This window comes from Suricata suricatta, chromosome 9, assembly GCF_006229205.1.
Source record: "Suricata suricatta isolate VVHF042 chromosome 9, meerkat_22Aug2017_6uvM2_HiC, whole genome shotgun sequence".
In the NCBI taxonomy this organism is placed as follows: Eukaryota; Metazoa; Chordata; class Mammalia; order Carnivora; family Herpestidae; genus Suricata; species Suricata suricatta.
The window spans coordinates 76251769-76276848 of record NC_043708.1 but is presented as its reverse complement, the minus strand read 5'-3'; the positions used below and the strand labels follow the sequence as shown (position 1 = coordinate 76276848).

General features: G+C 35.6%; 1 protein-coding gene and 1 long non-coding RNA gene across 7 annotated transcripts in view; one reads left to right on the top strand and one right to left on the bottom strand.

Moving 5' to 3' along the window:
* The window catches only part of LOC115301827, a 33382-nt gene extending 31160 nt beyond the window's left edge, over positions 1-2222 (bottom strand). The window contains exon 1 of one of the 2 annotated variants that reach the window (XR_003913312.1): positions 2169-2222. This is a non-coding gene — a long non-coding RNA (uncharacterized LOC115301827). Of the gene's footprint in view, positions 1-1111; positions 1895-2168 lie in introns of those variants that run through there. The other variant, XR_003913311.1, reaches the window with a different exon arrangement.
* The window catches only part of DPH6 (diphthamine biosynthesis 6), a 271479-nt gene continuing 247964 nt past the window's right edge, over positions 1566-25080 (top strand). For 2 of the 5 annotated variants that reach the window (XR_003913310.1, XR_003913309.1), the window contains exons 1-3: positions 1566-1754; positions 5315-5409; positions 16758-16942. Coding sequence is in view for 3 of the 5 variants with exons in the window: in XM_029951822.1 (XP_029807682.1) it covers positions 1732-1754; positions 5315-5409; positions 16758-16942 (303 nt within the window). In the remaining 2 variants the exon portion in view is untranslated. Of the gene's footprint in view, positions 1755-1895; positions 2505-2834; positions 2916-5314; positions 5410-16757; positions 16943-25080 lie in introns of those variants that run through there. The other 3 variants (XM_029951822.1, XM_029951824.1, XM_029951823.1) reach the window with 3 other exon arrangements.

The following is a 25080-nucleotide window of genomic DNA, read 5'->3' as shown; positions in this document are numbered from 1 at the left end:
GCTGGGGAGATGGGTAGATAAATAGAGAGAGAGAGACAGAGAAAGAGAGAGAGAGAGAAAGAGAGAATTTCAAGCAGCCTCCATACTCAGTGAAGTCCAATGGGGGGCTTGATCCCAGGACCCTGGGATCACGACCTGAGACAAAATCAAGAGTCAGTTGCTCAAGTGACTGAGCTACCCAGGGGCCCAATAAAGATGCATTATTTTAGATGGTGACACTGATATGCAGTCTGTCATTGCTGTAGTTACACCAAGAGTACTGGAGTTAATGAGAACATTACAGTATAATTAAATTGAATAATTATTTTATACTGGGCATGATTCTAAATTCCTCACATATATTAATTTAATTCATGACTTTAGTATCATCCTTCATGGTTTTTTCTTTCTTTCATATCCCATATCTAATCCATCCAATTCAATGAACTCTACCTTCAAAATAGAAGGCGAATTCTCCACCTTCTCACCAAATTCACTAGCACCATGCCGGTTCTTGGTTCCATCATTTCTCTCCTCCGTTACTGCAATAGCCTCATGATAGGGAGGTGTATTCTTACAACAGTACAGTGTAATCTTTTTAAAGTTTCAAGTCATACTTCTGTCCCAAATCCTACAGTGGCCACTGACTTCACCCCAAATAAAAGAAAAAGTTCTTTCTGGCCTACAAGACCTTGTATGATCTTCCTCCTCCCTCCATCACTGGAACGTCATCTCACGGTACTCTCTGCCTTGTCTGCTCTGCTTCCACCACGTGGGCCGGTCTTGTTCCTCCACAACATGTCGTACACCTGGGGCCTTGGTTCTAGTTTTTCCTTCTACCTGGAGCACACCTCCAGTTATACACAGCTATCACTTTTGAGTTGACTCAAATCTCACCTTCCCAGAAGTCCTATCTCACCTTTAATTCTGCAACTTGCCCTTCTGCCTCCGTCCTGATTCCTCTCAATCTCTTATTTTAATAGCATTTATCACTTTTTAACATACTACAGAACTTTTTTAACCTGTATATCGTCTGTTCTCCTCACCCCTATGTAATGACCCATGTTTTATTCATAGATGTATCCCAAAGAGCTTAAAACAGTGTCTGGTACATGAAAGACTCAATACATACTTAGTGAATGCTTCTGCAAGGCCCAGCCTCTTTCGTGAGGAGCCTTAGCCAGCTTCTAGGCTGCTGTATTTACGCAAAGGGCCAAACCCCAGGGAGCTTCGAGTTCACGGGGCTAGTTCCAGATTTAGATTTATAATACAAAGGAGATTGAGGTTTAAAAACACTAAAGGGTGCAGTTAGTTTCTTGCAGGTGGCTGAGGATGTAAGGGCAAACTTCCTCTCCCTTCGCATGTTCACAAATGTTTCAATTTGCAGCATACGTGATTTTGAACGTTCTCCTGCCGAAACAAATCCACGGCCACCGCCCTTGGGCTCGGCGACGCGGATGCTGCCCTTCCCCTGGCGGCTTCAGTGCCCTCACTTAGGTGGTCAGGCCGTGCCTAAACATCATTTCTGAGCCGGGAGGTCCCCGTCACAGGGACAAGGAGCCGACGTGGCGCCTCCTCCGTGGACAGGTGTTCCACAAGGCAGCCGCAGCGGTCGTAACGCCCAGCCGGTGACAGGCGGCGAGGCGAACACCCGCACCAGGCCCGGCCGCGTGTCACGGCCTGCGGCGGCGGCGGCGACTTCCCGGCTCCCGCCCGCGCCCGACGCACGCACGCACGCGCACTGCGCCCAGCATGAGGGTCGCCGCTCTGATCAGGTAACGCGGCGCGGGAGCCGCCTTCCTCCTCCCCTGTCGGCCTCTCATCCTTTTTGGCCGATTGGCCGCAGCTACCGCCGCCGCCTCCGGCAGCGCGGAAAAGAGTCTGTGCAAGAACCGCGTGTCGGGGGCCCAGCGGCTCCACCCGGCCACAGGAAGAGGCGGAGTCTTCGGGCTATTGCCTGGCCCCTCCCCGGGCCTGGACTGGCGCTCCTCCGGCCTCTTAGCCCCTGCCTCTGATTTTCCTCACACGTAGATTCGCATTGCGTTCCCTGGGGGGAACTTGAAAACCCACCCGTGTCCAGATCTCACTGCCAAAGCGCTGGTTTCATTATTCTAACAAGGTTCTGGGTCGGCTTCCTAAAAAGTGTATTGGGCGGTGACGTTTGAGAGCCACGGCTACACTCCACTTACTCAGGCCTCTGCCGTAGTGCTTTCGGTCTTCCTGCGCCTTCCTTGGGGTTCGCCTTCCTCCCAGGGCTGTTGCTAGCTCCGCCCCCGCCCGCTGAGGACCGCTTCTCCCTGGCCTGCCGTCCCTCCTGTGACTGGTGTGCTTTTGACCAAGGTGTATTTTACCCTGGGGTCTCTCTTCCCTTGGGATGAAGATGGAGTTCTATCAGTTTTATCCTAAATTCAGTGGCTTTTGCTATAGACATTTACCTGCTTTTAGATTGATGTATGGTCATATACTTTATTACAAAAGAAGTTTGAAATCTATAGTAACTCATCATATTTGGGTGTCTAAAAAAAGTAAGTACTGTGATAAACAAAGACAGGCCCGTTTAAATGTCTCCATGTGCAATCTGGAAACTGAAGCAACGATAAACATAGTAACATTAAGGGGATTTAGACTACAGTACGTGTATATTCGATGAGATTAGGATTTGTGTAGTGTCTGCGATACACCCCACCATCTTTTCTTTCGTAACCCATTGAAGATTTCTTAAACGTTTTTGTGCAATATCCTAGGTAATTGATACTGCCTAATAATAATGACCTTCTAAGAACTCTTGATGTTGCATTCTAATCTTTTCTGCAATGACTGGAATATTCCAACGCCGTTTTTAACGACTCTCTAATGTCAAAATAGTGATATTCAGTAATTTTTTTCTGTAAAGTGAATGATTAATCTCTGACCCTGTGATCTTCATGATCAAATAGGTAAGAATAAAAAGTAATCCAGGAAATGAGTAATTTACATTATATGCAATTTGCCAAAAGTTTAACCACTGAAATAAGACACACCAACTGAAGATTCAGATCCTGGAGGGACTGATAGAAGATTACTATAATCCATTACATTAAATATTCAGTAATGTGTATTTATATTACTTTTATGAAAAAAAATTTCAATGTTGGAAAATTCTTGCTAAATGTAAAATCTGTGTAAATGTTAGGAGACATGCTATAAGTATGAATATATAACAATTTATATATAAGAATATGAATGCATACATAATATATACATTTATATGAATATACATTTGACTATATATGAATTTAAACTTCAATACAGTGAATCTGTTTGTAATATATCATGTATGTGTGTGTGTGTGCACTAAAATGAGAGATGGGATATATTTGTGTTTTAAGGAATAAGTGAAACCAAGATTTTCGCATATTTTTAGAACATAAAGAACATTATTTTCCTTATACACAAAGATTGACTTCTTCAATTTTACAGTTGAATGACACCTTGAGGATTAGCTAAACCATTCTTTGGTTTTATAATGAAGCATGTAAACCCAAGCACATTGAGTAACAACACCAGAGTTGGGAATTAAAATTTTAATCTTCTTTAGGACTTTTCACCTAACATATGCTTATGTAGTTTGTAATGTTCTAAGACACAAATAAGCTGCTCAGCATTTCCCAAACCTTTTGTTCTTACATTATTTGTTGGACACTAACGTTCCACAGAACACAGTTTAGGCAATACTATTTTAAAGCCCTATTTGAAATTTTAGCATATTTACAAATGAATTATAAAGCTAAGTTCTGATTATAGGTGTGTACCCTTTATTATTTTCTTAAATTTATCTATTATGAAAGAGAGAGTGGGAGCGGGGAGGGGCAGAGAGAGAGGATCTCAAATAGGCTTTAGATTGTCGTCATAGAGCCCGATGTGGGACTCCTACCCATGGAACTGTGAGATCATGGCCTGAGCTGAAATTAAGAGTTGAAGCTCAACCCACTGAACCACCCAGATGTACACTCTTTAATCTTTAATAATCTAAAGAATTAGAATTGTGATTTTATGTCCACTAACCTTTAATATTCTAAATATTCTAAAAAATTAGTCAAATCTTTTTGTCCTGAGAAAATAGAACACTAAAGTTCAATGGGGAAGTTGTAGAAGACTTAGGGGAATATCTGAGTCTGAGGACAGGGAGCATGATGTTTAACTTCGCTGTGCCCCTTGGGGTCTCTTCTTGAAAAGTTCTGGAATGACAGTTGTTATTGATTAGAATATGGTAGAGGCAAATAAATGTTGGCAGCTAAAATAAAAGGCAAAAGGGCCAGTATATAAGGCCAAGCAATCTCTTTTTTAAAAGTTTCTTGGGCTATGAACAGGTGTCAAGTGCTTGGAAATGCACCTGCAGATCTTAAGCAAAAGTTGGAAAGAATGCAACAGGAGGGGAAAAAAGAAAGGTGATGATGAAGTAAAGAAACAAACATGTACAGTGAGAAACAGTAGTTTTAAACCAAAATAAAGGTTGTCATTCAACCTTGCCGTTCATCCTTGTTATAGATGAACTTGGCATAAAGGTTGCCATTCAACCTTGTCATAAATAAACCACTCATCTTGACTAAGTGATTTGCCCTTGCCTTAGGTAGGTTTGGTACTAGAATTTAGAAGTTCCCTTCAATCTGTTTATTAGATCTAAGGCTCAAGCCTTGTCCTGCCATCCTATGTATAGTGTATATGTGCTGCGAAAGTGAGTACTGCCATCATATATATAGTGAAAGCTAAAGTACTGATGGTACTGACGTTTAACTTCATCAGTGTAATTCGGCATTTTGTTTTCTATCTCTACAGAAAGTGAATCCACCAAGTTCATCAAACTTTGTCCAAAAATTGGGTCTCAGGTCTTTAATTTGAGCCTTTAGTTGATGATGGTGGCCAGTTGTTAGATTTCTTATAGTAAAACAGAATAGATTTTTTTTCCCACTTTTCCATGGAGGAGTTCATCTAAGGAATACATGTAATAACTGTTTAGCTAGAACTTAACAATTAAATCATATTTTTAATATCAAAGCACTTTGTATATAAAGGAGAGCCACTAGTATAAACCAAAGAGTTATATTTTGTTTAGAATGGTCTTTGTTCTAATGGCACATAATTTCACAAGCTCTTGTGAGTAGCAACCTTAGACATTCAGATTCATTTCCTTAGTTTGCTTCTGCTATGGAAATTACATGCGGTCTTTTGTATTTTAATTGTAAAGCAGTCTCTGAGAATTCTGAAAAGTTGAATAAATGTATTTTGATATCTAATGATTCTATGTTTAATAATAATAGTCAATCACCTGATACTTGTCTCTTTATTTCTTTTTTAGTGGTGGGAAGGACAGCTGTTATAATATGATGCAGTGCATTGCTGCTGGGCATCAGATCGTTGCTTTAGCAAATCTAAGACCGGCTGAAAACCAAGGTAAGTATTTAATACCCTTACTGGGAAGTTCTCTAAATGACTGAAACTCCCAACTTCATAATTGCATTCTATTGTGTGCAGGATGCGAAGGCAAAAATGGAACTAATATATATTTAGTGCCTAATTAGATGCTAGGTTCTATGCTAAGTGCCTTTAATGGCATATCCTTTATTTCTCATAAGAACTCCTTATTAGTTTTATTAGACAGAGATACTGAAACTCATAGTTTTATAAATTTCTCCAAGGTACATAACTTGAACAAACTTGCAGACCTGAGGCTTGAACCCTTGAACCTCCTTGCTTCAGAGTACTGCTCCTCCACCACAACACAGTTCCAAGTATTGTAGGCAATATACAGGTAAATAAGATACAACTCTTAGGAGCGTGGAGAGTAAGACATATAATGATAAATGACCTATCTTACATGTACGCTAAACATGTAAGACTTGAGAGAGGCATAAGGCAGTACATTTCCACTTTTTATTTGCCTGTGATGACAAGGACATTGACAAATAATCCTCAGACCTCATTTAGGCTGGTTTCTTTTTTTTCAGTTTTCCTCCCAGTGAAATTTCCCTAATTAGAAATTTTTTCCCCTCATGTCCTTGTCTGTGTCCAAGTGTCCCCTTTTGAAAAGGACCTAAGTCATATTGGGATTAAGAAACTAGCCTAATGATCTCATTTTAACTAATTACATCTGCATTGACCCTACTTGCAAATTAAATCACGTTTTTGAGCTCTGTATGTTAGGATTTCAGTGTAAGAATTTGAGAGGGACACAATTCAACTTTCAACAATTTCTTTTTTTTTTATTGAGACATAATTGCCATATAACATTGTGTTAGCTTTAGGTGTACAACATAATGATTTGGTATATGTATATGTTGAGAAATGATTACCACAATAAGTTTAGTTAACATCTATCACCATATGGTTGTATTCTTTTTATAATTAGAAAAAATTTTAAAAATCTTTAAAAACAAGAAAAATATTCACCAATTTGGCTTTTATACTCTTCTATTATAACCGTATAACTATAGATATTAACTGTTAAGGTATAATAGGAAGAGATTTACACTTGTCCTATTTTATTTAATACTACTTATCCACATGGCTCTTCTAGTAAGATCTTTTTATCATCTCCTTTACTCAGCTGTTTTCAAGATGCTTTGGTTCTATTGTTATTTTAGGATGAATTAAATGAGTAGTATATGTAAAAACACTAATTAGAGTTCCTGGCATGAAGTAAGCATCCAGTAAATTTAGTTGAATCTGAATCTAGTGCTAAAATATGCCCTTTTTTTCTCCCTCCCTTGCTCCCTCCCTTCCTTTCTTCCTTCTTTCCTTTCTTCCCTCCTCAAGGCTACCACTCTGTTGAATTTTTGTTTTAACATCATTTTACAGCTATTGTCTACTTATTTTGTCTTTGATTTTTATCCTCAATAGACCGTGCTTACTCTTGAGAGGAGAGATCATATCTTCTGTGTTTCTTTACTTGCGCCTCAGTGCATGGGACAGCTCTGTACCTCTATAGTAGGCATTGACTCAATTATTGGTGGACAGATGAATAAAGAACTAACTAGATTAGGCCTGGAATAGTGAGCAGTTATTTCAGTCAGATATTTGAATTTTCTTTATTTTACAGTTAAGACCCAAGTAATGGTTGAAGTAAAGTGGGGAGATAGAGATTAGAAATATTTTATAGGAAGAAATAGAAGACAGGTCTTGTAGAAGGTCAAGAGTAAACATACACTCTAGGATTTGCACTAGGGTTTCAATGATGAATAATATAACAACATTTAAGGGTGTTTGGAAATGACCTTTTTTTTTCTGACTTTGAGTAATAAAGAGAAAACTTTGACTAAGGTTGAGCGGGAACTATACTGTAACTTCTGTATTATAAAAGAAGAAGCAGAATTTCATTGCAGCCTTATGTTCTATTACCAAAGGAAAAAAATTCCCTTATTCCTTCTGGCAAAGCAGGCAAGTGGGTTTTTTAAGCTTTCTGTCTGAGAGGTCTTGGTATTTACAAAGCAGACATTTATATAATATATAAAATGATATAAGTTTTCTCCCTGGAGTTTCTATCTTGTTTTAATTTTCTCTACTTGAGTTAGTATAGTTACTTTGTCCTGAATCATCGATGTATAATCTTCCATGTGCTCAAGATTCACTGGTGGAGTGGATAAAATGATAAGCAAAGTGTATCTCTAAACTATACCTCAGAAAGGTATGGAGACATTTACTTAGAATATGGTTAGTAAGAAAAATTCAACAGTAAGTGGAATTAAAATCTTGTGAAGTAAAAGCTGGAAGAAAAATCAGCTGAAACTATAGTAACTGCGGGGGAGGAGAATAGATGGCTGTGGGTTGGTAAATGGAGAGGATTTAGCTAATCTTGATTTAAGGTTAGCAGGAAGTTGATGATTCTTGAATGATTCATTGATTGACTTATTTTCCCCCTAAACATGTTGTAAAAGGAAGGAAGTTAAATGAGGAAAGACTGGTAGAGATGACTCTGATATAAAATTGGTTAGAGTGAATTCATGGCACTGGGTTTTGAATGTGTAGTCTGGAAATTAATTTACTCCCATCATTGGGGATAATGTGAATTTATTCCCATCAAAGGGGATAATGTGAACTGGTCAGAAAATTCACAAAACCATCTCTTTAAATTTGTAGTAGGAACTTTTGTGGCATGTTAATTGAGGTGCTTCAGGCAACAGTGGAGCCTTTTGGTTTCATTTGATCTCATACCATTGTTGCAATATAGGTTCCATTAATACAAGTTACATTGTGGTTAGGACTAAGTGGAGCCTTAAAGGAAAATGGTCTTCTAGGTTTTTGAAGTCAGTAAAATGTTTTAATTATTATGCTAACATCAGGAAGTCTCTTGCTGAGAAGTTCAAAGTTCTTTAAATATATTAATTCAATTGTATCGATGTTCTTTAAAACTAATATATTTAAAGATCCAGGGTATGTTTGAGATGATTGTAGGCTGAGAGGTTTTTCGGTGACTTTGACTATATCTCTCTACTTCCTGCTGTGACTAGGAGAGGACAAGTATGTAATAATAACGTGAGTACATGGAAGCCAGGGTGGTGTATGGGTTGGGTTCAGACCTGGTGGGACAAAATGTGATGGCACATAGTGATGGTTTTGATTACTCAAGAGGCCCTTAAAATATCATTTTTTAATCCCTTTTGATAGGATACTCTTCATACTCAGGTTAATTGGACATTCTTGACATATATGCAAACATATATGCATATGTACATACATGTAAATTGTGTTGTAACCTCTTTTGAAACTTATTAACACATTGTGAACATATTCCACGTCATTATTATTCCATCACAACATTTCCTGGATATATTCTTTGAAGCACAAATACCAGATGAAATGTAAGTCTTCTAAGGATACATAAATTTGAGATATAGTTCATTCTCTCCCCTTATTGGAACATCTTAGAGCACATTAGCCTAGGAAGAATTACAGAAAAGACACCTCTTTAACATGGTTATCCCCTTTTTAAGTAAATTATTTGACCATGATATCCTTTTTTCATCCAGTACCTGTTATTATCTCATTGGAAGTATATTCTGCAGAACATACTTTAGAAAACTAAAAGGCAACCAATGGAATGGGAGTAGATACTTGCAAATGACATATTGGATAAATGGTTAGTATCCAAAATCTAGAAAGAACTTACCTAACTCAACACCCAAAAAACAAATAATCCAGTGAAGAAATGGACAGAGGAAGGGGTGCCTGAGTGGCTCTGTAGGTTAAGTGACTGACTTCAGCTCAGATCATGATCTCATTGTTTATGAGTTAGAGCCCTGCATTGGGCTCTTGTGCTGACAGCCCAAGGCCTGGAGCCTGCTTCTGACTCTTTATCTCCCTCTCTCTCTGCCCCTCCCCAACTCATGCTCTGTCTCTCTTTCTCTCAAAAATAAATGAACATTAAAAAATATTTAAAAAAAAAAGAAATGGGCAGAGGACACAAATAGATGCTTCTCCAAAGAGGACATCCAGATGGCCAACAGACACATTAAAGGATGCTCAGCATCACTCATCATCAGGGAAATACAAATCAAAACTATGCTGAGATACCACCTCACACCAGTCAGAGTGGCTAAAATTAACAATCAGGAAACAACAGATGTTGGTGAAGATGTAGAGAAACCTGAACCCTCTTGCACTGTTGGTGGGAATGCAAACCAGTGCAGCTGCTCTGGAAAACAGTGTGGAGATTCCTAAAAAAAAAAAAAAATAGAATTACCCTATGACCCAGCAATTGCACTACTAGGAATTTATTCAAAGGATACAGGAGTGCTAATGCATAGGGGCACGTGTACCCGCAATGTTTATAGCAGCACTGTCAACAATAGCCAAATTAGGGGAAAAGCCCAAATGTCTGTCAACTGATAGATGGATAAAGATGATGTGATTTATATATACAATGGAATACTACTTGGCAGTGAGAAAGAATGAAATCTTGCAATTTGCAACAATGTGGATGGAACTGGAGGGTATTATGCTAGGTGAATTAAGTCAGTCAGAGAATGAATAATATCCTATATTTTCACTTGTTATGTGAAGTTTTAGAATCACGGGAATCTACTCCTGAAGCCAAGAGTACACTGTATACACTGTCTGTTAGCTAACTTGACAATAAATTATATTTTAAAAATAAAAATAAAATAAAATAGAAAAAAAGAAAAAGAAAATTCTTCATTTGCAACAACATGGATGGGCCTAGAGGGCATTATGCTAAGTGCAATAAGTCAGACAGGGATAGACAAATATATGATTTCATTTATATGTGGAATCTAAACTAAACAAATGAACAAACACAAAAAACCAGACTCTTAAATACAGAAAACAACTAGTGATTGCTAGAAGGAAAGTGGGTAGGAGAATGGGTGAAATAGATGAAGTATGTTAAGAGATACAGACTTCTATTTATAAAATGGGGATGTAGAGAAGCATAGGAAATGTAGTCAATAATATTTTACTAATGTTACATGGTAGCAGATGGTGACTATGTGTATTGTGGGAAGCACTGAGCAATCTATAGAATTCTCACATCAATATGTTGCACACTAACATAACATTGAAACCAATATAATATTGTATGTCAATTACACTTCAATGATAAATTTTAAAAATAGAAAATGCTTTTCCTCAAAATTTTTTGATCTAGTTCTGTGAAAAGTGCCGTTGGAATTTTGGTAGTCTGTAGATTGCTTTAGGTAGTATGAACATTTTACAATTTTTCCAATAGATGAGCATGGAATATCTTCCCATTTATTTGTCTTCTTCCATTTCTTTTACTATTATCTTATAGTTTTCATTGTGCAGGTCTTCAACCTCCTTGATTAGATTTATACCTAGGTATTTTATTCTGTTTGGTGTAATTGTAGATAGAATTGTTTTCTTAATTTCTCTTTCTGGTGATTTGTTGTTAGTGTATAACAATGTGGCAGACTTCTGAATACTGATTTTATATTCTGCAACTTTTTTGAATTTATTCACTAGTTCTAATGGTTTTTTTGGTGGAGTCTATAGGGTTACTATATAAAGTATCACATCACCTGCAAATAGTGACAGCTTTACTTCTTCCTAATGTGGATGTTTTTTTTTTCTTGCTTAATTGCTGTGACTAGAGCTTTTAGTACTACGTTGAATAAAAGTAATGAGAGTGAATGTCATTGTCTTATTCTGATATTAGAGGAAAAGCTTTGAACTTCTCACTATTGAGTATGATGTTAACTATGGGCTTGTCATATATTGCCTTTATTACATTGAGGAACCTTCCCTCTATACTCACTTTGTTGAGAATTTTTATTATAAATGGATGCCAAATTTTTCAAATGCTTTTTCTGCATGTATTGAGGTGATCATATGATTTTTATCCTCCAATTGTTAATAGGTGCATCATGTTCATTGATTTGCTGATGTGAACCATCTTATTACCCTGAAGTAAATAATACTTGATCATGGTGTATAATCCTTTGAATGTATTATTGAATTCAATTGGCTATTATTTTGTTGACAATTTCTGCATCTGTGTTCCTTAGATGTATTTGGCCTGTAATTTTCTTGTTTTGTGGTATTCATGTGTGGTTTTCTTATAAAGGTAAAGCTGGTCTTGTAAAATGAGTTTGGAAGTGTTCCCTCCTATGTTTTTTGGAGGAGCTTGAGAAGGATATGTATTAAATCTTTTTTGACTGTTTGGTGGAATTCACCAGTGAAACCATCTGGTCTTGAAGTTTTGTTGGTTGGGAGGTTTTTGATTAATTATTCAATTTACTTACTAGTAATCAGTCTATTCAGATTTTCTATTTCTGCAGGAGTTAGTCTTAGAAGATTGTATGTTTCTAAAAATGTATCAATTTCTTCCACATTGCCAAATTTGTTGGCATATAATTGTTTTTAGTAACTCTTATGATCCTTTGTGTTTCTGTGGTATCAGTTATAACATGTCCTCTTTCATTTCTGATTTTATTTATTTGAGGTCCTCTTTTTTTTTTTTTTTTTTTTGCTGGTTCTATCCAAAGTTTTGTCAATTTACTTTATCATTTTCACGAACCAGCTCTTAATTTTGTTGGTCTTCTCTTTTGTATTTTTAGTCTCTATTTCTGCTCTACTCTTTGTTGTTTCCTTCTGCTAATTTTGGGCTTTGTTTATTCTTTTTCTTTTTCTTAAGGCATTAAAGTAGATTGTTTATTTGATATTTTTCTGGTTTCCTGAGGTGAGCCTGTATCACCTTGAAGTACCCTCTAAAACTGCTTTTGCTGTATCCATAGGTTTTGGATTGTTGTATTCCCCTTTCCATTTGTCTCAAGGTGTTTTTTTACTTCACTTTTGATTTCTTTATTAACCCATTAATTCAGAAGCATGTTGTTTAATTCCACATACTTGTAATTTTTCCAGTTTTCTTCTTCTAATTGATTTGTAGTTTTCATAACATTGTGATTGAAGAAAATGATGGATATTATTTCAGACTTCTTAAATTGCTTTTCTTGTGACCTAACATGTGATGTATTCTGAAGAATGTTCACGTGCACTTGAAAGAATGTGTATTTTGCTTTTGGATGGAATATTCTGTATAAATCTATCAAGTCCATCTGGTCTGATGTGTCATTTAAGGCTAATGTTTCTTTGTTGAATTTTCTGTCTGGATGATATATTTCTTGATGTAAGTAGGGGCGTATCAAGGTTCTCTACTATTGTATTGCTGTTAATTTCTTTTTTTAAGTCTGTTAATATTTGATCTGGTAATATTTAGGTGCTACTATATTGGGTATATAATATTTACTGATATTATATCATCTTTTTGGACTGATTCTTTTTATCATTATATAATGCCCTTTGCCTTTTGTTATAGTCTTTGTTTTAAAGTTAAGTATAACAATACCACCTTTTTTTCCCATTTGCATGGAGTATATTTCCCATTCCTTCACTTATATTCTATGTGCGTCCTTAGAGCTAAAGTGAATCTCTTTTAGGCAACCTATTGTTGTCTTGTGTTTGTTTGTTTAATCCATTTAGTTACTCTGTGTCTTTTGATTGGAGATTTTGGTCCATTTACATTTAAAGTAATTATTGACAGGTATATTACTTATTGCCATTTGTTAAGTTTCCTGTATTTTTAAAGTTTCTTTCTGTTCCTTTTTTTTTTTTTTTTTTTTTTTTTTTTTTTTTTTTTTTTTTTTTTTTTTTTTTTTTTTTTTTTTTTTTTTTTTTTTTTTTTTTTTGCTGTTTTCCCTTGTGGTGTAGTGCCTTTTTAAAATGTTGGGTTTAGATTGCTTGCTCATTATCTTTTGTGTATCTATTATAGGTTTTTGGTTTTTGGTTGCTGTGAGGTTCATATACACATAACAGTCCATATATAGCAGTCTAAGTAGATAGCAACTTTAATTTGAATGCATTCTAAATGCTACATTCCTTTCCCCATTTTATATGTGTTAAAAGTTTTTGTTTTGTTTTGTTTTGTTTTGTTTTTTTAAGAGAGAGAGGAGGAGATAAAGAATGAGTGTGAATGGAGAGGGGAAGACAGAGAGGGCGAGAGAGAATCACTAACAGGCTTTATTTACATTGTCATCATGGAGCCCAGGTCAGGCCTTGAACTCATAAACTGAGAGATTATGACCTGAGCCAAAACCAAGTCAGGTTTAAGCTTAAGTTTCAGCTTAACTAACTGAGGTACCAGGTACCCCAGTATGTTTTTAATATTATATTATACATTTTAAAATTTTGTGTATCCCTTAACTATTGTAATTATATATATATTTTTTCTACTCTTGTCCTTTAACCTATAAACTGATTTTATAAGTGGTTAATTTTTTACCTTTACTATATATTTGCTTTAACCCATCAGATTTTTACTTTCATATGTTTTCTAGTTATCATAGTGCCTTTTTTATTTTTTACAATAAAATATTTGTAAATATATTTGCTTAGTTTTTCTTGTCTGGAAAATACTGTATCTCTCCTTCAACTCTAAATGATAATTTTGCTGGGTAGGTTATTCTTGGTTTGAAGTTTTTGTTTTTGTTTTTTTTTCTTGTCAGCACTCTGAGTATATTATGTTACTCCCTCTGGCCTGCAAAGTTTCTGCTGAAAAATCAGCTGGTAGTCTTATGGGAAGGGTGTTTCCTTATATGTAATTAGTTGGTTTTTTCTTGCCGCTTTTACTATTCTCTATCTTTAGCTTTTGATATTTTAATTATAATGAATCATTTTATGGTTCTCTCTGGGTTCATCTTATTTGGAAGTCTCTTTGCTTTCTGAACCTGTATGTCTGTTTCCTCAGGTTAGGGAACTTTTCAGCCATTATTTCTTCAATATGCTTTCTACATTTTTTTCTCTCTCTCTTTTCCTTCTAGGACCCCAATAATATGAATGCTATTATTCTTGATGTTGTCTCCTAGGTCACTTTAACTATCTTCACTTAATTTTTTTTTCTCTTTTGATCTGATCTTCTTGGGTGAGTTTCATTGCTTTATCTTCCAGCTCACTGCTTCATCTAGTCTGCTATTGAATCCCTTCAGTGACTTTTTCAATTCAGTTATTGTATTCTTCAGCTCTGTGACTTCTGTTTGGTACTTTCTTATATTTTCTGCTTTACTGTTGAAGTTCTCATGGTGCTCATCCATTCTTCTCTTGAATTCAGTGAACATCTTTATGAAATATACTTTGAAGTCTTTATCAGGTAAATTAAATAACTCTATTTCAGTAAGGTGTTTTCTGACATTTGTCTTATTATTTCATTTGGAACATATTCCTCTGGTTCCTCATCTTGCTTTATCTCTGTGTTTGTTTCTATGTATTAAATGAAACAGCTACCTTTTCCAGTCTTGATGGAGTGGCCTTCTGTAGATGAACCTTGTTATTCAACTTTGCTCTAGCTCTTGGTTGTCTTTTGAACTTTTGTGATTGTCTAAGTAGACTGATTTATTCTTGATAGGTCCCCATTGTTGAAGATGTTCCAAGACCTATCAGTGTTCCAAAGGGAGTGATTTAGTTAAGAATGAGTTTCAGGTGAATTGGAAGCCAGATCCGCAGACAGCAGTTTTTCAAGAATGCAAATATATATATTTCTGTGGGACCACAAGTGTAAACTCTGCTGCCAGACCTTGAGATCTGAAGGGGTCCTCTGGGGCAGCAGTTAGAAACAACAGGGCTTCTTTCTGAGAGGTATCAGTGAGCTGTGACAAGGCCAAGGGAGGGCTCAAAGATGTAGCTCCCTGCCTGTGGTCCCTGAGAGCACCTCTGTAATCTTTAGGTATGTGACTAACATGAAGCCTATCCCTCAGGTCGAAGCTCCAGCACAAGTATATGGGCCTTTTTCAAAGCAGACAGGAGGAGTTTCAGTCTGCTGTCTGTTCAGTGCTATAGGTGTGGTACCTCTGCAGAGTCAGTCTTGTGGGGCTTGGAAACAGAAGCCCCTAGGTTTAGGTGATCAAGGAGTGTGTCTTAGGTGGACTGTGCTTGGTGGCCAGCTTTAGTGAGGCTGCAGGAGAGCACTGGGTGATGTCCATGGTTTTAAGTGAGGCAGGGTAAGAGTGCTGGGTGCAGAGCACACCTATGGCCTTGGGAAGGTATGGCAGGAGCACTAGGCTGGGATAGGCCCACAATTTAGCAATGCAGGAAAGAACACCAGAGGTGGGGCTTCCTGTGGATTTAGCAGGGAAAGAGCGCTGAGGGTAGAGCATGCCTGTAACTTTTGCCACATTGGGGGAAAATACTGGGGTCCAAGCACCTGCACTTGTCACCAGCACTAGCACTGTGGAAAGTAGGAGAGGGAAAATGTTGCTTACCAGCACCTCCATCTCCAAAGAAAGTCCCAACTTGTCCCTGCCCCTTCAGCCAACAATTTTACATTAGCAAATAAATCTTCACATATAATCCAGTCATCTCTCAAACTGCTGTTTTTGTGCTGGGTTCTGGGAGGAGTGAGCCTATGCACAAGCTTCTCAAAAGGAATATCTCAAATCCTCACAGTCCCTTAGAGCCCCTGGGTGTGTGCTCCACTGGTTTTCAAAGCCAAATGTTTTAGGGTCCTTGTCTTTCTAGTGCAGGTTCTACAGGGTTGGGGTGTCCAAAATGGGGCACAAACCACTCACTCCTCAGGGAGAGGCTTCAGTATTGTGAGATCCCTTTCTGCTGCAGTTTTGAGCAAGATTGAGTCTCTGCTTTTGTCACACATTTTGATGTGGCCCTTTTATTCCATGTTGTGGAGGGAGCTATTCAGCTAGAATTCAGTGGGAATTGTGCCATATGTAGCTGAAGTTTTGGTATGTCTGTGGAAGGTAAGTGCATGGTCTTCTTATACATCCATCTTAGACTGCTTCTTAACTTATATATTTTTGTATGTCTTGTTGAGATACTGAATATAAAATATATCAAGAGCATGTAATTTATTTTTACAAATATTTGTCACTTGTTCAACAAGTAGCTACTTAGTTAAGAAAGGTTTTTTCCTACAATTCCAGATGACTTTGTAAATAACCTTGAATGATTTGAAAAACATTTATGTAATAAAATCTTTAATTGAATAAACTAATCAAAATTTATTGGCTATATTACTCTTCTCTTTAAACATTTATTGTATATAGTTTTAAAAATTTATTTGTATCTGTAATTAGTAGGACAGATACCTAGAGCTGATGTAGTAGAGATGACTAGACTGGACAACTGTACAACTCTTCCACTTTATTTCACTTCATAAGTGGCAGAGAAATATACTGAAGTAAGTCTCCAAGCAGTAACCCAGATGGACTTTCAAATCCACTTTCACTCTGCTTTACTGATTATTTCCACTTTCAATGTTGCAGATGAACTGGATAGCTACATGTATCAGACGGTGGGTCATCAGGCCATTGATTTGTATGCAGAGGCCATGGCTCTTCCCCTTTATCGCCGTACCATAAGAGGAAGGAGTGTGGATATGGGACGAGTATACACCAAATGTGAAGGTGATGAGGTTGAAGATCTCTATCAGCTTTTGAAACTTGTTAAGGTATATACAAGAACCAATTACATTAACTGAATAATGTAGTAATAAACAATTAACAACTGTTAGTAACCCAACTATTCTTTGAAAAGACATTTTGTCTTTTTGGACAGAAAAGAAAACTTTCTATGCCTTTATTTTATTATTTTGTTTTATTTTATTTTTTATTTTTTTATCTTTATTTTATTTTGAGAGAGAGAGAGACAGAGAGTCAGCAAGGGAGGGGCAGAGAGAGAGGGAGACACAGAATCCAAAACAGGCTCCAGGCTCTGAGCTGTCAGCACAGAGCCCAATGCAGGGCTTGAACCCATGGACTGTGAGATCGTGACCTGAGCCGAAGTCGGGTGCTTAACCACTGAGCCACCCAAGCACCCCTCTATGCCTTTATTTTAAATACTATTTAATAATAAAACTTTGGTATAGTTTGGCATTCAGGATTGTCAAAGGTCTTTAATTAAGTTTTTCTGTATGATTTGGAGCTGATGATCTTTTATTAATTTTTTTAAACAAATACTTATTGAATGCCTACTACGTGCTTGGTATATAGTTCTAGGCACTGGGGATAGTGCAATGAAGAGATGAGACAATAGCTTACTTTGTAGTTGGTGCAGACAATAGGCAAACAAGCAAATCATATGCTTGGTGCTGAAGAGTACTATGAAGACAAAGGAAAGAGTCAGGGTGGTAAGGAGTGATGAGGGGCATTCAAGGAAGACCTGTCTGGTATGGAGACATTTAAATAGAGCTAAAAGACTGTACCTTGCTTAAATCTAGTAAAAGATCTATGAATTAAATACTTAAGTCCCTGTACATAAGAGTTTAGCAGCCATTGTGCATTTGCTGTTAATGTTTCTAAACAGAAAATTTAGGAGAGAAAGTGTGGGGCTTATAAATGTAGTAGATACTATATTCAGTTAGTGTTAATTAATGGAGATTATTTTATACTAAGCCATTATCTTTTCATTCTCGTTGATAGTTAACTATTTGAATATGTTCTATATTCTTAATATGAATTTTTTAATCACCTGTAGTCAATTCATAAGAGGCATATCTAATGAAATAGAGAATTTAAGCTGATATTTCCCACATGTCTTAGCATATTTTCAAAAAGAGAATGAAGATTTCTGTCCCTTTTGTCAAGAGACATTGCATTTCATTTTCTCATTCTTCACAGAAAGTTCAACTTTTCAGAAGTTATATTATGAACCAGTATCATATAGCCATGATATGGCCAATTTGAACCATATCAAATAGCTACGTCAGTGTTATACTTTAAATTTGAATCTGATCAGAGCTTAATTCAATTAAGGATTTTGATTCAGAAAAAATACATGAAGCACTTCAATTCTTTTAAAGTTTGCTTGAATTAAGAATTTCTTATTTCGTATGTCAGACATTTTCATTTTTATTTACCCTTTAAAAAAGAAACTGATGGGAAAACACTTAGGATAATGTCATAATTTACTGTTTAATTATGGGTAGCATAAGAAGTAGATATTTTTCAAAGGAAATTACAAGGACCTCATTTCTTTCCTCTGGGAAGATACATACTAATAACAACTATTTTGATTATCAAACCAAGAGGAAAGGCATAAAAGTTCCACTTTTATTGTTTTCCTATATAAATAAGATTTGACATTTTTCACTTTGAGGTGTAAAATACTGAGTGCAAATACTGCAGTTTTAAAATTTCCTTTTTAGGATACAAAGATATTGGATATTAAGTTTTTAGCATAAGCCAATTTTACACATTGGTGGAACTCACACTAGAAGTAATTGGATTGCTTAAAAATCACTGATAACTGATAACTTTGGGGAAGCTATGTAATAATAACAGCCTTCTAAGAAATGGAAGGATAATAAATTACTAATCAATTTAATTAAAAATGGGCAGATTAGTAGTAATTAAGAAGAAATTTCCCTTTTGATCCATGCTGTCTTTGGAGAAATGGATGCTTTGCCATTATCTTTACAGTAACCATCAGTTATGACATAAATTAATGCTAATGTTAAGTCTTGACAACTGCTTTGGAAGTTTGTACATGATAATTATAGCTATAGTTGAAAGAGATGTTATCAAGTTGTCTGGGACCAAATAGTTCCTTCCCTTTCTGTATAGAAATATTAATTTTACTATAGGATATTTAAAGGACATAAATATTAGAAATATATTGCTTTTATGGAAGAGATTGTATAACCAGGCTTTTGTAGTTAAATCCATTTATGAAACACTGGTGTAAAGATTCCAATAGAGGTCTTACATATTCTAATGAATAAGTGAGTAATTTTGGAAAAAAATGGATCTAGAAGAGCTATAATTCTTCAGGTTAGTGTTCACTCATTCTAAGAAAAAGATGCGATTGCATTTCTTAATCCTTTGAATATTAATGGAGCATTGGAAGCATTTAGATTTATTTTCATTTTAAGTACTTATTGATAACAGGTTGCAGTTGGTGAATTTACCATGTAAGTCCATCTTTTGTTTTGTAGTTCTTTTTTCTCCAAAATATTAGAGCTAATTTTTGAGTAGGAGATGTTTCATTTTGCAAAATGCTTAACTAAAATCGCAGAAAAGAAGTAGCAATGACTTGGGAGAATTGACAGAGTACGTTTCCTACTTTCCAGAAGTTATAAAAACTAATAGAAATGTAATAAGCCTTTCTATCCCATAGATTACTGGGTGTTTATGACAGGTCGATATATGCATATGTCAAGCTGTTTACAAGTAACCTGATTTTTGTATAACCAGCCTTTTTAAAACTTCTTTAGAATTTCTTTAGTATTAAAATGTAGCCATGGTTTTTCACCTGGATTAATTTGGCATATAGATAATCTGTATTATTTCCTAGAAATAGAGTAATTTTCACATTCTATGGATTTCCTTCGTAAGTCACGTAAGAAAAGTAATAGTTAACTGAAGTATATGTGTAAACACCATATCTGTATGAAGAGTATATCTAAGGATTAATATATTCTTTCAGTCTCTAGTGGATTGGAGCCACTTCTTACTGTTTCTGATATCTTCTTCTTTCTGGGCTATTCCTTCTTTTCAGTAGAGTCCATCTTTAAGAAATTTCTATAGGGAAGGTACTTTCAAATCTGTACATTTTGAAAATGTTCCTGTTCTTCCCTCACATTTGATGGATACATTGTATGAATTTAAAATTTTAGATTGAAAAGTAATTTTTCCTCAAACCATTCAAGGCATTGCTCCATGGTTCGCTAGCATTTTGCTGATGAGAAATTTGATGCTGATGTGATTTTTTGTTCTTTTTAGCTGACTCGTTTTTCCTCTCTGTTAACTTTTATGATTGTGTCTTTATGGTTGGTGTACTGAAATGTCACAACAATGCACTGGATATTGAAGATTACTTCTGCATCCCTTCTGCAGCTTCCTACTGAGTAGCAGCACATCTCTGACCTCTTTCTCTTAATGATGGTTCTGGAATCGTGTTGATCCAGGTGAAAGCCAGTCACAACATGGCATCCTCCTGATGATGGTGATTACATCAGGGATGGTTTTAACTTATCTGTACAAATAGAATGAAGCCTAAGATGGTGGGTGGTTGGCAGAAGATATACATTTTCTCCCGGAGAGAAGGGTGTGTGCTTGTAAGACCTAGAGTTGCCATGGCTCTTTGGTTTTGGTTGGAAAAAACCTGATGTCAAATCTGACACAAAAAAATAGCAGAGCCGTCTGAAGTGTAGCTTGAGGATGACTCTGAGAAATCTTCCTTTATTTAATAATTTGCTCCCTTGACTTTCTCTATTCCCTTTTTCTGGTATTCTCACTGATGGGACATTAGGCCTCCTACATTGAATCTTCATGTCTCTTGTCTTTTCTCACATTATTTTCTATCTTTGTATCTTTCTGTTGTATATTATGTGATATTTCCTTTTTAAATGACCTACTTTCTTTGTTATATTTTTGGTGATCGATAACGTCACTTGTTGATTGTTTCTTTTTTATAACAACTTATTTCTCCTTCTATAGATGTGACATTCTTATATCCCTCTTAAAATACAAATTGGTGATTTTAAACATTACCTTTTATATCCTAAAATATTAAATATTAATTGTTTAGTGTTTTTTTCTCTTATTTTCTTCTCTTTCATGTTATAGTCTTTCCTCAAATGTCTTGGTTGCTTATTCATATTTGATAATTAGGCAAGAGCAGAGTTGACTGTGAACATTTTTGACTTTAGAGTTTCCAGCCCCGTATCTCACATTTGTTATACCTGGAGTTCAGGATAATGTAGCCTAATTTGTCCTATTCCTTGGCGTTCTTCTCTTCTATGCAAATAGTAGGTTACAGATTCTTCTGCTGATTTTTCAGTCATTATTCCGTCTTCATCTGCTGATTCAAGAAATGTATTGAAATCCTCTCAATGTCTGCCTGGCCTGCCCCACATTCTCTGTTTTCTAGATGTTATATTTTTGTTGTCCATTATAATGGACTCTCTTTATCCAGAAATCTGTGTTAATTTTTTTCTAATGGAATTCATTTAATATTCTTCCCTAAGTTGTATATTCAGTTTCAGTCTTCCTCTTCTAATCCTTGCTACTTTTCTTCTCTCATATTCTTTTTCTCATTTTATTTTGGTGTTGATGACCTTAATTCCTTAATGGACACTTGTATTATAATTTGAATATAATAATAAATGAATAATTGCCTTTTTTATTTTAAACGGAATATTTACAGCTGACAAATGTTTGTAAATAAGTGGCTGATTTTTTAAACTAAATTTTAACTTAATATTTTTAGAAACATCAATTGCCACTTTACTCTTTGTGCTGGTTAGATTTATTTTGATTACAAGTCATATTCAAGCTGTTTTAAAGAAAAAGAGAATTTAATTTTTTATGTATTACATATTCTTTCCTTGTTAACTTTTAAAAATTTTAATTTCAGTATTGTTAACTTATAGTGTTATATTAGTTTTAGGTGTACAGTCTAGTGGTTCAATAATTCTATACATTACTCAGTGTTCATCACAATGTGTGCTTTTAATCCTCTCCTATTTTACCCATCACCCCTCACCCACTCCCCCTCTGGTAATCACATTTGTTTTCTATAGTTAAGAGCCTGTTTTATGGTTTGTCTCTTTCTTGCTTTGCTCATTTGTTTTGTTTCTTAAATTCCAGATATGAGGGAAACCATAATATATTTGTCTTTCTCTGACTTATTTCATTTAGCATTATACTTTCCAGATCTATCCATATTATTGCAAATGGCAAGATTTCATTCTTTTTTGTGGCTGAATATTATTACCTTATTTATATGTAATTTATAGTATATATATTATATATATATTGTAATTATTAATATATAATAATACATAATGTATAATCACATCTATATCTGTGTGTGTGTATATATATATGTATATGTATATGTATCACATCTTCTTTATCCATTCATCTATTGATGGATACTTGAGCTGCTTTCAATTGTTTACAAACTTGGGAACCATCCTAAATGACTCCTCTTTCAGTATGTCCCTCCCTTCCCTCCTCCATCTCTTCTTTCCTCCTTCCTTCCCTCTTACCCTGTATCAAAACTAGTTTACCGTTGGAACCACAACAGTGAGTCTATACTTGGGGACTTACATTCAATTGCTCATGATTTCTCCACCTTGGTATTCTGTAGCCATGATAAATTCAACAAATTCAAATTTTTATTTATTCTCTTTCTGCACAAACTTGTTCCATTTCTTATATTTTGCTCTTAGTTAAAATCATCATTATCTACCCTATCACCTAAGTCTAACCTGGTGTCCCACAACTAGATTCCCATTATCTCTCAGTTCCTTCCCAACCAACCTCCACTATTAGATATCTAGGAACTGTTGCTATTATGTCTGTGACTTCTGATTTCTGACCCTTTGATTTCATTCTCACCATTACTGATTTTTCATCTGTACTCTGTAAGATTTTCCTAATTCGTCAGCTTGCCTTCAATATCTCCTTGTGGACCATTTAACCCTTCTACTATATTGTCACTAGCTGATCTACATACTCAAATAACCCACAACTAAGGCAAACTACAAGCAGATCAGCCTGACACAAAATACTCTTTAAGAAGACACCCTTTTCTTCTCTTCCATTCCTACTTGTCTGATCCTGTCATTCCCATACAAGTTTCTGGGTTCAAGTTATAATGAACTAATAGGCTTCTAAGAGATTGCTTTTCATATCTGAATCTTTGCCTGTGCTTTTCCACATCCTTATCTCTGTTCTAAAGAACTTCTTTTCACTTCATACCCTTCTATGAAATGGGCTCTAATTTATCTATTTCCCGAATTTTCATTGTCTGCTTGTCTATACCTCTACTGTTTTTCTCAGAACATTAGTAGGATTATTTATGTGACTGTCTCTTGCTAGGTTGTGAGACCCTCAAAGACATGGACAGTACTCATCATTTTTATATATCTAGTGTACAGCAGTATTTCTGGCATGTGATGCCTTTTAAAGGATGATTGAACAAATTAGTCCAAACTTTAACAAATTATATTTTATATAACAATTTATCTAATTCAGGGGAGCCACAACATTGTTATAAAATATGGTGTCAAACCATTAGTAAATTCATTTTGTTTTTGTCATTCCACTTAGAAGCTCAAATGGAATAGGCATCATTGTGAAACTTTTCAAAATAAGATGTCCTATCAGATTTGGCACTATAACCCACTAAGTGTACCAAGAATAATTTCCAGCTGCAGAGTACTTTATAAAAATGCTGAGTAGACACTTTTTCAAATTATTTTTGGTGTCTGCATGTTAGAAACCATGCTTATTATGGTGGAAAATTGCTCTGTGGATCTCTTTTCACTTTGAATATTAGGGAAAAACTCTAGGTGGTTGGGTGGCTTGAGGCAAATCCAAAGGGTTTGGAGTGGGAAGAACATATAAGAGACCCTTAAGATTTGTGGGGAGGACCCAGACATAATGCTAATTAAACAGGCACATAGCCCTGTACAGATTGCTCCTGGCTCTTCAGCATTGCACAGCTTGCCTCAAGCCCTGTCAGTTCCCAAGATTTTGGACATTAAACCTGGTCCCTTGGCACAAGAAATGCTTTGCTATTATTGATTCTGGACCCCAAACAGAAGAGTTGGAATTAGCACAGACAAGTGTCATTTTGACTTCCAGGTGCGACTTCATTGAGGCTGTGTTATTGCTGTCCCTTCAGACAATAAAGTCAAGCATGCATAAGAAAGCACATCACGGAAGCTCTGTCTGGAAATAAAATGTTGGATTATACTTGTCAATTATTACAGTTTGTAACATATCACAAGTCTAGAGTCTTCATCTGTAGATTACCCCTAAAGCTTAGAAAATGTGACTCCCTCATTTTAGCAAAATGACCAATCTGTCTCCTAACCTTTAGCTTTCTCCTCTTGGTATCACTGATTATATGTCTATATTAAACATGCACATATATACTCTTTTGTTTTGGCTTTTGCCTGATTCAGTGCCTCTCTATAAATTTACTAATTGACTTTCCTTGTATTCCTTTCCTGTGCAAAATATACATTTCTATCTTAACTCTATATATTTTAAAGTGTGTTGGGTATGGATGACTTATCTTTCAAGTCTCTGGTGTCTGTGTCCTATTGACTTTTGTCTTTTTTCCTGTCCATGCTACCATTTATTTTTTAAGAAACCATTTATAGATGTGTGTTTAGGAGTTGTATTGTCTAAGACACTAGATGTATGTTTCTGTCCTACAGTCCTTTTTACTTCATCTCTGGACCTGTAGTTTGCCTTGTCTTGTTATATTCTCTATTAAATGACTAAGAACATATTACCAAAATTTACAAGTATAGATTATTCATTTATTGTTATCCTTCCATTTTTTTTGTCACACAGGACTTAATTGATAGTCACACATTGGTATGTTAGATCTTAAACTGATCTTTTTACATTGACTTTCCTTTTTAAATTGGGAACCTCTTCATCCAGCAGATGTATAGTGCTTAAATCATAAAATAGACATAAAAAGCAAAAATTATATCAGTAAATATTTAGAGTTTTAAAATTAGTAGTATTGTTAAGAGATGATTCAGTAGAGACTTGTCCTGTGACATGCTGGTGTGAGAAAAAAAATAGAGTGAATCAAAAAGATGTATTAATCTACTTT